The sequence below is a fragment of the Lottia gigantea genome (genome assembly GCF_000327385.1).
Source record: "Lottia gigantea unplaced genomic scaffold LOTGIsca_3, whole genome shotgun sequence".
NCBI lineage: Eukaryota > Metazoa > Mollusca > Gastropoda > Lottiidae > Lottia > Lottia gigantea.
In genome coordinates this window covers 2,732,474-2,745,094 of record NW_008708986.1, presented here as the reverse complement: position 1 = coordinate 2,745,094, position 12,621 = coordinate 2,732,474, and the positions used below count along the sequence as shown (strand labels likewise).

General features: G+C 29.8%; 1 protein-coding gene across 1 annotated transcript in view; it reads right to left on the bottom strand.

The window, feature by feature from the left end:
• Positions 1–8,874: 8,874 nt before the first annotated feature.
• LOTGIDRAFT_228571 (hypothetical protein) overlaps positions 8,875–12,621 on the bottom strand; it is a gene marked incomplete at its 3' end in the record, with an annotated part of 11,135 nt that continues 7,388 nt past the window's right edge. Inside the window, exons 5-8 of the mRNA XM_009057181.1 lie at positions 10,967–11,089; positions 10,762–10,789; positions 10,535–10,583; positions 8,875–9,030 (exon numbers count right to left, since the gene is read on the bottom strand). Coding sequence (XP_009055429.1) covers positions 8,875–9,030; positions 10,535–10,583; positions 10,762–10,789; positions 10,967–11,089 — 356 coding nt within the window. The remainder of the gene's footprint in view (positions 9,031–10,534; positions 10,584–10,761; positions 10,790–10,966; positions 11,090–12,621) is intronic.

Sequence of the window (12,621 nt, the reverse complement as noted above, 5' to 3'; positions counted from 1 at the left end):
GAAACACCAATTAATCAAATAGTTTGCTTAATTTGACACTAAAAAATGAGGAAACCCACCGTTAACAAATGACAAAATCACATATATTTCCGTTAACATGCATGTCTTGGGTCAGATAAAAGTATAGAAAAATGTTGCTTAATATGTAAGCGAAATGTTGGCGGTGTGTACAGAACTTAAATCTATTGCATTTATAAAATTGGAGAATTTGGAGGTGGTTCCCCTTAAAAAACCCTTAGCTTTCTTTTTGTTTACAGAGCCTTGAAACTAGATCCCATGTCATTTGACAAGCGTGATATAAACCTGTTTAAAAATTGAACTGTCTTTTGTGTTGATTTGGGAGTTTTTTTTTCTGTCACCGAAGTAAAGATTCTGCAATAAAAACAATATTGGCAAACACATTTGAATTTTTTCTCTTAACGGGAACATTTAAATTTGTGTAAATCAAATGTCAAAATAACAAACTATCTGATTTTTTATTTAATCAATGCTCAGAAGACTATCTTGAAATTAGCGTTGTGATTTCATCTTATTAACATATTAAAATAAATGGTAATAGAAATAAAATATTTTTGATATATCATGGTCTACGGACGCTTCCGTAGAAAACTTAGTTACTAGAACAAATATTAAGATATTGCCAAATATTACAACATTGATACAAAGTATTAAATTTGTCACATTTCAATAGTATGTTACCGAAAATGTTGGCAGTATCTACAGAGCTTAAGTGTCCGTTTGCGGAATATTTGCCTTCTAGAGTTTTCACGAGCTAAAAATTGAACACGTTTTCAAGAACACGGGAAATAACTCATACTCAATATTATTCACATATCGCTCTAAAGAGTTTAAAAGAAGTGTATGACTGATGGTTGAATATTTCATACTGGTGATTGTTACTGTGCTGCTAAATATTTTTATTCAAAATCAAAGCTGCTAGTGGGCGTATATTACCTTGTCTGTCAAGCTATCTTTGTTGATATGTTCATTGATCAGCGGTGAATAAATTTTGTATGAATATTTGAGGAATTTTTAGGTGGTTTCCCTTACGAAACCTTTGACACCCAAACATTCCTTTTGTTTACACAGCCATGAAGCGGTTTAAAATGTAAGTTATTATTGAGCCAATTTTTATGTAACATTTTAATATTATGTAGCTAACTTTAAGATTCTACAATGAAAAAATTAGCAAAACATTTCAATTTTTTCACTTAACGATTACCAACTGTCGAGGAATCTTTAGCGTGCACAATCCGTGACGCACGGGACCTAGGTTTATTGCATATACCAAGACATATAAGTGAATATTATGATCAAAGCATTCACTTCCTCAAGAGCAGTAAAATTTGAAGCAATAAGCTTAATTTCAATTCTTTCATTCTCGTCATTACCAAAGCTTCTTCAAAATCCACCACATCAGACCTCTTATTGGGTTCTTCAGATTCCATCACAGAAGTATTTCGTTCTTGCCTGTCATATCCAGAGAATCGTTATATTCTGTTACAACATCAGCGCGCTTTCATTGTTGAACTGTGTCTTATACCTTGACTGCATATCATGGAATTTGTGCGCCAGCCAATACAGCCAATCAGAGATCTCAACAGAAAGACTGTAGACATTGTGCTTATTGTTTACATTGTTGTCACATCAGACATACATAGAATTTCTCCATAATCTGTCACTTCAAAGCTCTTTCCTCGTAACTCGTCATGTACAGATTTCAGAATCCGTCACACCGTGAGTTTTTTTTTTCAAAATCTCTCGCGCCAGAGATAACTGCATACCATTGCGAACCAGTACTGAAGAACTTTGATGTTCAGACTATTTGAAGAACCTTGATAAGCCACACTAAAAGAGCTCTAATGTGATGGATTATGAAAAACCTCTGGGTATGACGAACCAAAATGAAAGAGCTCTGATGTGATATTACATTTAATAAAAATAACATCGGGAGTTAGAACTACAAAATATGTTAACCGTTCGATTATAATGAACTATAGTGAAGCATATTCATATTATAATGCTGTATATGAAAATTCTTCTGAAAGACAAGGGCCGTGTCATGCATCATCATGTATCAAAGAAAGACTGTCGTCTTGTTTACTACAATACTGGAAGTTGCAGTAAAGCATTTAAGGGTCATTTGATTCCAACTGCAATATGAGTAGTTAACTGACTGCCCTTTTTCCAAATTTCTAGTTTAATTTAAATCAGCAATCCTAGGTAAAATTGAATATGTTATCTACCTTCTACCCAAATACAGTATTGTCAAGGAATGCCATGAATCCTGTAAGACAATAAGTCCTAAATGTTAGGGGACAATTCTGTTTTGTATTTGCACTATTCTACTTTTCTGTTCAAAGCTGATGTCTGTGCTAGCTTTATAAAATACCATTCAAGCAACAGAACAGTATTAATTTGGTCATTATGAATTGGTAATCTGATTGATTAAAAATAGGCATAAAATTGTATCTGATATACATTCAATGGCTTGAAAATCTATTTTGGGTCCTTTATAAAAGTCCTAATATTTGAACTTATAATTTACGGAAATGCATCAAAGACTAATTTGAATATGATAATGATAATATAAGATATAAAATGATTAGTATAATGAATGAATTATTTGGTATTATATTGTAAAAATATTACAAATTCTAACTACAAAATGTAAATAACGGCAAATCACATTATATCAGTTATCTCCCAACTTCAAAATGCTTATTAAAAAAAAAAGAATAAATCCGACCAGAAAATTTAATTTGTACTGTTGTAATTAATAATCTGAAAAAAAAATTATTATCATTATATAGGAGGGCCTACTGTATTTATTCAACATTTTTATGCACAGTATTTTGAAACCTGTTTGAGTCTGAATCACAAAGATTGATGTTTCAATACATCTACATTCATCTGAAATCATCAAAAATTTTATAAAATCATTAATTCATTTTCCAGTGATTTTAAATCACAAACTATATTAATACAAAAATACAATTATTTAAACTATATACAATTAATTATAATTATGAAGAATTAACAAGAAATATTTATGAATATATAATGAAAACAAACACAAGTTATATAGTTTATAAACTCAAGTTTTCAGAATATTCTGCCAGTTTGGTTTGGTTTTGTCTGAAGCCTACAGAATGAAATGTCTATGATCTAATGAAAGAATTTGATACATGGAATAGCATATTCTCTCCCTTATATAATCATTAAAGGCTAATACATGGATGCTATAGCCTAATTATAAGCTATCATTACATAATAAATTTCTGTTTAACCAAACATCAATGGCAGCATATTCCACTCACTGAATAAAATGTCATGTATGATTAATGAGATGTTTACATTAGTAATATTTTCAAGATCGAAGTCTTTTTAAAACTATCCATTGACCTCAAAATAAATGTAAATAAAGGAGATGCTATGATCACCATTATCTGCCATCATTTCTTTGGATGAAATTTTCAATAATACAACAAAAACAGGGGTACTAGGCCCTATTGACCCATCATTTATAGTTTACATATGAAATAGAGTGAAAATTGCTATGAAAATCTTTAAATGCTCAAAATGACATAGAAAATGAAAATTTCGAGCTCAAGAGTTTTTTTAGTAGGCTAATAGTTACTCAATATTTTGTGCATTTCACACATCAAATTGATTTTATGACCAAACAAAATGAAAAGTATTTATAGAAACATTGAAATCATAAAAAAACCTGATTGAATGAAATAAGAGTTATGTCCCCTGAATGGCACTTTTCATAAAGATATACAGTGTGTGGACGGTATTATAACTAATCCATCTCATACAATACATTTCATCATATCATCTTAATATTTGATTATTCATAAAATATATATAATTATTCTATTAATTAGTTTAATCAGCTGATAGAGCTCAGTATCAGCTAACAAATGTAGGCCTACATTGTTAATATAATACAGTGGTCTCAACCTTTTCATCTACTTGTGAAAATAAAGGCCTTGGCAAATTGGGATAAAATATAAAGATATTTTATGAAACAAATCAGTTTTTTCCATTCTGAAAGTGTGATAAAAGTAAATGAAAGGAACCTCTATCAGCTGATGAAGCTAATAATGAGATGACTATATATCTCTTAAAGCTGCGATACGATTTGGGCCTTTTTCTCAACATTTTAAATCTATAGGCTACTGTGGTAATACCTGGCTTTTATGCGTATATATTTCTGATAGCACTTATCATTGTATAATTTCCAGCCCAAGTTGAAAATTTGTATTTTTGAATAATTGTGCCTTTAATGCCACAATCACCTCAGACATTTTAGAATTCTAGCCAAACTTGAATGGCAAAGGCAGGAATATCATCAGCCCTGGTTGTACATTACGATTATTATGTTTTTTCACAACTCGTTAGTTATCAATCTTCAAACATCCAATAATTATTGTGCCATATCTTAATCAAGTTTCATGTTTGTTATATTATCAATCACAACCTCAGGTTTTACTTTAGTTTTAAAAACTGTAAAAACCTTTTCAAATCATAACCTCAATGTATTTACTAATTTGTAATTGTTTATATTATGAATGATTCAAAAAACATGGATACTAATATTTACACTGCTGATCCCAGCATTGCATTGGATCCACGGATATCTGTACCATCTTCAGCAGGATATTCCACTCGAGAACGATCATCAGACATGCTGTCATCCATACCAGGATTGTGACGTCCTCCACCATTGTTTTGGTAGACATTGTAAGGCCGAGGTTTGCTTTCATGGGGTTCATCCAATGATTTGTTGACTACACCACGGTTTTCATAATCCTGAAATCAGAAAATGTTGGAAATAAAAAATTAGAAATACCAGGCTGGCTATTGGCATTGAAAAAATTGGAAATGAGAAAAGATTGCATTCCAAAAATGGATATAAAAAAGTTCAAGCGTTTAGATACCGGTAATAGATATTTATATAATCCTGTAATTATGTAAAAATTTCTAAAATGTGTCTTATTTTCCTACACTTATGAATGATTAAACACATAGCCTAATATTTTATTTCTTTTCAATATTTACACAACTGAAGATATTGTAAAAATTTTATCTTTAAAAAAAAAAAAACCTCTCAAAAGAAAATCTCCATCAAAACTGAAGAGATGAAAAAGTTGAAAAGTCCTCAGCAAGTTAAGGATAAAGAAAAGAATTCTACTTTTAACACTTTACAGAAATAGAAGAATTTCACATTTATTGAAAATCTGATAACTTTTCTACTTGGACAGTTTGGATAAGATGTAAATTGATGCATCTTTGTAAGATAAATATCACCAAATATGATCAGTATATCATCTAGATACTTTATTAACATTAATAGTACTAGAGCAAATATAGCCACAAGGTGAGAAGTTGGAAAGTAAAGATATAATATTTCTGAATATAATAAGTCAAGTATTGCAGAAAGATATTCATCTTCTTCAGCTACTGTCTTGAACAAACTGGCAAAAGGTACTCAAGTAAAGCTGCCATTACTCATAAAGTAAACTTTATTTTTTAGCGTTTGCCTTGACAATTTCTCATTCAATGATAATCAAAAAGTAATACTGCAAGTTATCTGTGAATCTAATTGTTCAGTAGAAATGAAATTAATGAAGTTTTACATCATACTTTTCTGCACAATATGGGCTAATGAAGTGTTCAGTAGTGACAATGTGACAGTCAAATATATGGTATAACAATAACATTTAATGCTTACATACATTATATATTCATTTTCAAAAATATAAACAGATCATAAGGTTTACATGCAGTGTATAAAAATATATATAGGACAATTTAATATAATATATACATATGTTATAACAATTATTTAACAAAACATGAGAATTAAAAGTTAAGTAGTATGGATGAACATTAAATGGGTGAAGAGAATTTTGAAAGACTGAGAATTTTGAAATTGTTCCAGTCATTTGATTGGGCAAATCACTTTGTCTATCAGCCTGTTTAGATATCTATACAAATATACAAAGTGCTTTGATTTTTTTGTTGAAATTTTTAAGAAAGATATAAATCTATCCAATATCCAAATCATAGAATTGTCTACAAACTTGAGAAGCCAACCTATAGGTAAATTGTATAATGTAAATATACAACAAGGGAAGATCTGATAATAAGGCAATAAAGATGAGATATGATGTACATGTATATTATATAGTAAAACATTTCTGTATATTTTTCCATAAAGGTAGCATGGTTATAAAAGTAATTCAAGCAAATAACTGAATAATGAAACAACTTTGAACAATGATCCTGAATATTATGATCACTGCCATGGAATACCATTTGAAATGTAAGGCACTTTTCTTAAAGGAATTGAAACGAGGTTTTCTAACAAAAAGTTTATCCCGGACACTGACAGTATCAATTTGCACCAGTCCAATGTTCAATCTGTGATTCCACTAAATCTATGTGTTTGACATCTCTCATCGCGAAATTGCTTTATCACATGAGGCCCTTTTGATTATTGACATCACCAAGCCCTTAGTTTTAGTGGATTGCAGAACCACAAACAACTCATTGAAAATTGGATTGGTGCAAATTGATGTCCTCAACACACATAACAAATTTAAAGATACATGAAATGATTTCACTGTGTATGCATGTGACCAGCATGCTGCAGAGCTGAGGTAAGTTGTTTAAACCTGATGTTTAGTTCACAGATGAGTATCATCAGTCTCTTAAAATTTTCAACAATTTGTCCCATGAAAGTATCAATAACCTACATGGGTTGTTTAAAATTCATACTGTTTCAAGATGTTTCAGTTATATCATTATACACAAATTGAGAGTATTTAATGAACAATTTAATATGAATGATAAAAAGAATCAAGCAAACTCAGCAGAAGAATTAAAATGCTCAGTATTCAACAAATGCATATGATATATAATTTCAGTGGCAAGCTCTTTGATTTTTATATGAAATAGCATTGAATTTCAGTTGAGTTAAGAACTTATAAGACACAAAAAAATTTAAAAATAAGTATATCATATATTTTAATGTGTTCTCTTACAAACATATGTAGCAAAGAGAAGCAATAACTTTATAATTGTTGTAAGGGTTAATACATGCTTTATGCTCAAGATTAATCATTTTGTTAATGTAATTTATGCTGTACTTATCATGGAATTGTTGTTTACCTTAAAATGAAAATAGAGAAAGCAGAAACCATTAAATTTTTTGATGACCCTTGAACCAAAATGAAAATAGAATAAAAAATAATGTATAGTGAGACAAAAAAAGGATTCAAAATATAAACTTACTTTCAAAGTTATATTTATTAGGAACACTTATTTCTTTCATTTGCCAGATTCATAGTTCCTGTCATATTTTTTCAAAAATTATTTCAGCCAAATTGTATTTGAATCAATGGCAGGATAACAGGAACAGAAAATAAAATAGTGCAAATAAAAGTTAAAATTGTCTCCTATGATAGATGGGTTTTCATTTTACTTATGGTACCAATAAGCCCAAAAATAACGTAAACATAAGAATAAAAATTTGTTTTTGTAATTTTTAAAAAGCTTACCGACAGATATAGAATATTCTATAGAAAATAAATATGAATAACATATTATTCAAGTTTTGACAAAAACAAGCAGGCAAAATTTACCAGTAGTCAACTATTGAGACAGTTCTTATTCAGTCATTAAACTTTGAATTTTATCTTCTATGATATACAATAGCAGATTGCATGGAATGTTCTCTTACTTAAAGTGGTTTTATTATGATTAAATAACAATGAACTTTATAGGAAATTTGTTTGACAAATTAAAATCAATATATACTTTTATATTTTAGATCATCGATTACCTTATTAGTTTCAATTGTAAAAGACGATGTGGTAGTTTTCTTTTATGTTTCACAAAACACATTAAAAGTTGAGCATAACTCAAAAAATCATAAAATTGGATTTCAGTTTCAGTATCTTGTACTCTCTTCTTTGAGTCTAATTGAGGTTGTATATACAACATCATGATGTAAAACATAAAAAAGATAACCTGTCCTACCAGTCTTGATTAAAAACTTGCAGATCTTTCAAATTTGATTTCTTATAGACTACTTCTAAAAGTCATTAAAAAATGTAATAAAAAACTAACAAAAATATAAACTTCATTACATGTTTAGTTTGCCCATAAGACTTGAGCCCCATAATTAGTCTTCCTATTTACAATAATGGCACCATAAATCAAATCATATGTTTTAAAATTTTCTTTTTGATTTCATTATCATTGTAAAATCTTAAAGAGTTTGTAATCGTAAAGTAGAATTTCACCCTTGATGTGCCAAGTCTAAACTTCATGCAAATATCATGATCATACTTTGAAACCTAGGTCAGTGCTTTATGAGAATTATCTATTCATTAATATTTTCCATAAAATTGAGACAAATTGGTCTGGGCTAATTATGATCTACTGTCATCATTAACAATAATTATTGATTAATTATCATATAATAATACCATTTCTATTAGTGATACTATTAATAAGTGAGATATAGTCATCTAAACATTTGCTTTACCAGTTGATTAGACCCCATATTAAACTCGCTTTTCAGAAACAACAAAAAATTACATGAAAGTTAAGACAAATATCTAGACATCTATATTTCTTTAAAGATCTTTATACAGGCATATCAAGGGTGAAATTTATCCTTGACAAATGAAGGTTATTACCATATAAATTTGGTTTTGATTTTACATCTCTTATTGTAATGTTAATTAATGAATACAAAAGTTGTCAAACAACGAAAATTGCAAATATTTGTTAAAGTAATATTAAGGCATGGCCGGTGTTTTGACACTTGAATTACGTGTTCCCTAGAGTTATTTAAGCAACACGAACAGAGGCGTATTCTGTCACAGAGTCTTCTGAACTTCTTCTTGTATTATTAGGTACAGGATGATTTTTACGGTATTCAGCGCGTGTCAGTTCCAGATCGGCATAATGAAGACCTTCTACATTCTTATGATAATCATCAGATGGCTGCAAAAGAGAAAAAGGAACAAGACAATATTATGACAAAAAGACTTTCATGGAAATTTTGAAATAAAAATGTCTGAAAATAATATTCTTCCATGAAAGGGTATGCCACAATATTATGAAATTCCTTTTTGCTTATTTGCAACAAATTTATACTCAAAGGAAGTACAAATGTCAAAAACTCATTTTCCTAAATTGTGTGAATTAATTTTTATATATAAATTCCTTTCTCCAATTTTTTTCATAATATCAAATCCTTTTAATGATTCTTTTTTGCATGAATATTTTTCAAATAAGAAATTTCTTTCAAATCTCTTGAAAAAAAAACTAAAAAAAGTCTAGAAATTTGTGTCAAAATATAAATAATTTTTCTTTTATGAACTGAAGTTTACAATAGACCACACTATTTCATGGAAGAAAATTGTTTCATGAATTAAAATGTTGTTTGGAAACATGCTTGAAACTAAACTATGCATACTAATCTGAATTAATTAATTACCATCACCAATTCAACATGCTTTTATTATTAGTTAATTAGTTTTTGACAAGCATTTATTCTGCAATTTATTCCTAATGATCAAAGTATAACAATTTGTTTACTTTTCAACATATTTTCATGATTGTTTTTTTATGATCTTATAAGAATATATATTACAAATACAAAGTTAGTAGCACATAAGCAGTCATTAATTTAAATTCTAAATTCACTTCTTAAAACAATGATATTTTCACTAGTTTTGTAATGTTAACTTCAGACTTAAAAATCAAACAGAAATCTAAAACAGCATAGCTTAATGAATGGAATATGTGGGCGCCAATTGTGTTTATCTTTAGAGACCCACATTTCTGTTTTGTAGAGGTGACCCATGGACAGGGTTTTGTATCGAATGATTACTTTTTCCTTTCTCAGGCTTAAAGTTTAGTGTTATAAGCAATGAAGAGATCATAAACCTTTTTGTTGTTATAACTGAAGTTACAGAGGCTGTACAAAATAGGCATAAAAAAAGAGGAGCAAGTTGAAAGGCCTCCACAAAATGGCACTGTCAAAAGTTTAATTTATGATATCTTAAAATGACAATAATGCTTCATCGCCTGGTATATAATCTTGTTTATAGTAACAAAAGCATCTGGTAATAATAATATGAAGTCAAGTTTGTTCCCTTAATTCTGGAAGTCAGAAGTTTAAAAATGGAAAGAAGGTTTAGGGCCTACACTGTAATGCTAAGTCTATTCAATTTCAACTTTCTGAAACTGTAATGTGAAGTCTGTATCCTGTATCCTCTACAATGTCATCTCACATTCCGTTTTTTAAGAACAGTATCATACTATTGACAACATCTACATGATTTTGTTGAATTGTAGGAGAAGCAAGTGCTGAATGCAGAGTTTGAGAAGTGAGGAGAATAGTTGATATTGAGCTGGTAAAGAAAATATCACAGAAATCAAAAACTAAGCATGCTACATCCAATGTTGGATCTAGCTAGAAGAAGAATTACAAATTACTTACATTATTTCTGTTGTTATATTTTGGATCATGGTCTGGTTCTCTTGGTACCCTACAAATGTATTAATTTTTCTGTCAAATTTTTGTTAAAGAGCATCTGCATAACATGTACCTATCCAATTCACAATTCAGAAGTTAAGTTTAGTTAACTGCATCCACCAAGATTGTGATTTTGGATGGTTCTTAAGTTGAATAGCCTTGTTTGACAGGTAAACAGAAGATATACTTACGGTCCTTTTCCACTCTCTCCTGTATCATCTAAAATAAAAACAACATAATAATCAATCTTTAAAATCATCAACTTGTAACTGCTTTCAATGCATGCATACTTGAGGTAAAACTTAAAAATTACACTTCCATAATCTGATAAAAATCAGAATTTTTGTGGGATTTACTAATTCAAACAAGGTTATTCTGAATAATACTAATACTTACAGTCTTTTCCTGGTGTTTTCTTTCTCCTCACTACAACCACAATCACAATAACAATAATAACAATAACCACTATTACAGCTATTACAATACCAGCAATCATACCAGCATCAGATGGTTCATCACCTAGTATCAGATAACAGTCAAATTAAAACAATAACAACTATAACAACTATTACAATACCAGCAATCATACCAGCATCAGATGGTTCATCACCTGGTATCAGATAACAGTCAAATTAAAACAATAACACTTATTACAGCTATTACAATACCAGCAATCATACCAGCATCAGATGGTTCATCACCTGGTATCAGATAACAGTCAAATTTAAACAATAACACTTATTACAGCTATTACAATACCAGCAATCATACCAGCATCAGATGGTTCATCACCTAGTATCAGATAACAGTCAAATTAAAACAATAACACTTATTACAGCTATTACAATACCAGCAATCATACCAGCATCAGATGGTTCATCACCTAGTATCAGATAACAGTCAAATTTAAACAATAACACTTATTACAGCTATTACAATACCAGCAATCATACCAGCATCAGATGGTTCATCACCTAGTATCAGATAACAGTCAAATTAAAACAATAACACTTATTACAGCTATTACAATACCAGCAATCATACCAGCATCAGATGGTTCATCACCTAGTATCAGATAACAGTCAAATTAAAACAATAACAACTATTACAGCTATTACAATACCAGCAATCATTCCAGCATCAGATGGTTCATCACCTAGTATCAGATAACAGTCAAATTAAAACAATAACAACTATAACAACTATTACAATACCAGCAATCATACCAGCATCAGATGGTTCATCACCTAGTATCAGATAACAGTCAAATTAAAACAATAACAACTACAACAACTATTACAATACCAGCAATCATACCAGCATCAGATGGTTCATCACCTAGTATCAGATAACAGTCAAATTAAAACAATAACACTTATTACAGCTATTACAATACCAGCAATCATTCCAGCATCAGATGGTTCATCACCTAGTATCAGATAACAGTCAAATTAAAACAATAACAACTATAACAACTATTACAATACCAGCAATCATACCAGCATCAGATGGTTCATCACCTAGTATCAGATAACAGTCAAATTAAAACAATAACAACTATTACAATACCAGCATCAGATGGTTCATCACCTAGTATCAGATAACAGTCAAATTTAAACAATAACACTTATTACAGCTATTACAATACCAGCAATCATTCCAGCATCAGATGGTTCATCACCTGGTATCAGATAACAGTCAAATTAAAACAATAACACTTATTACAGCTATTACAATACCAGCAATCATACCAGCATCAGATGGTTCATCACCTAGTATCAGATAACAGTTAAATTAAAACAATAACAACTATAACAACTATTACAACACCAGCAATCATTCCAGCATCAGATGGTTCATCACCTAGTATCAGATAACAGTCAAATTAAAACAATAACACATATTACAGCTATTACAATACCAGCAATCATACCAGCATCAGATGGTTCATCACCTAGTATCAGATAACAGTCAAATTAAAACAATAACACTTATTACAGCTATTACAATACCAGCAATCATTCCAGCATCAGATGGTTCATCACCTGGTA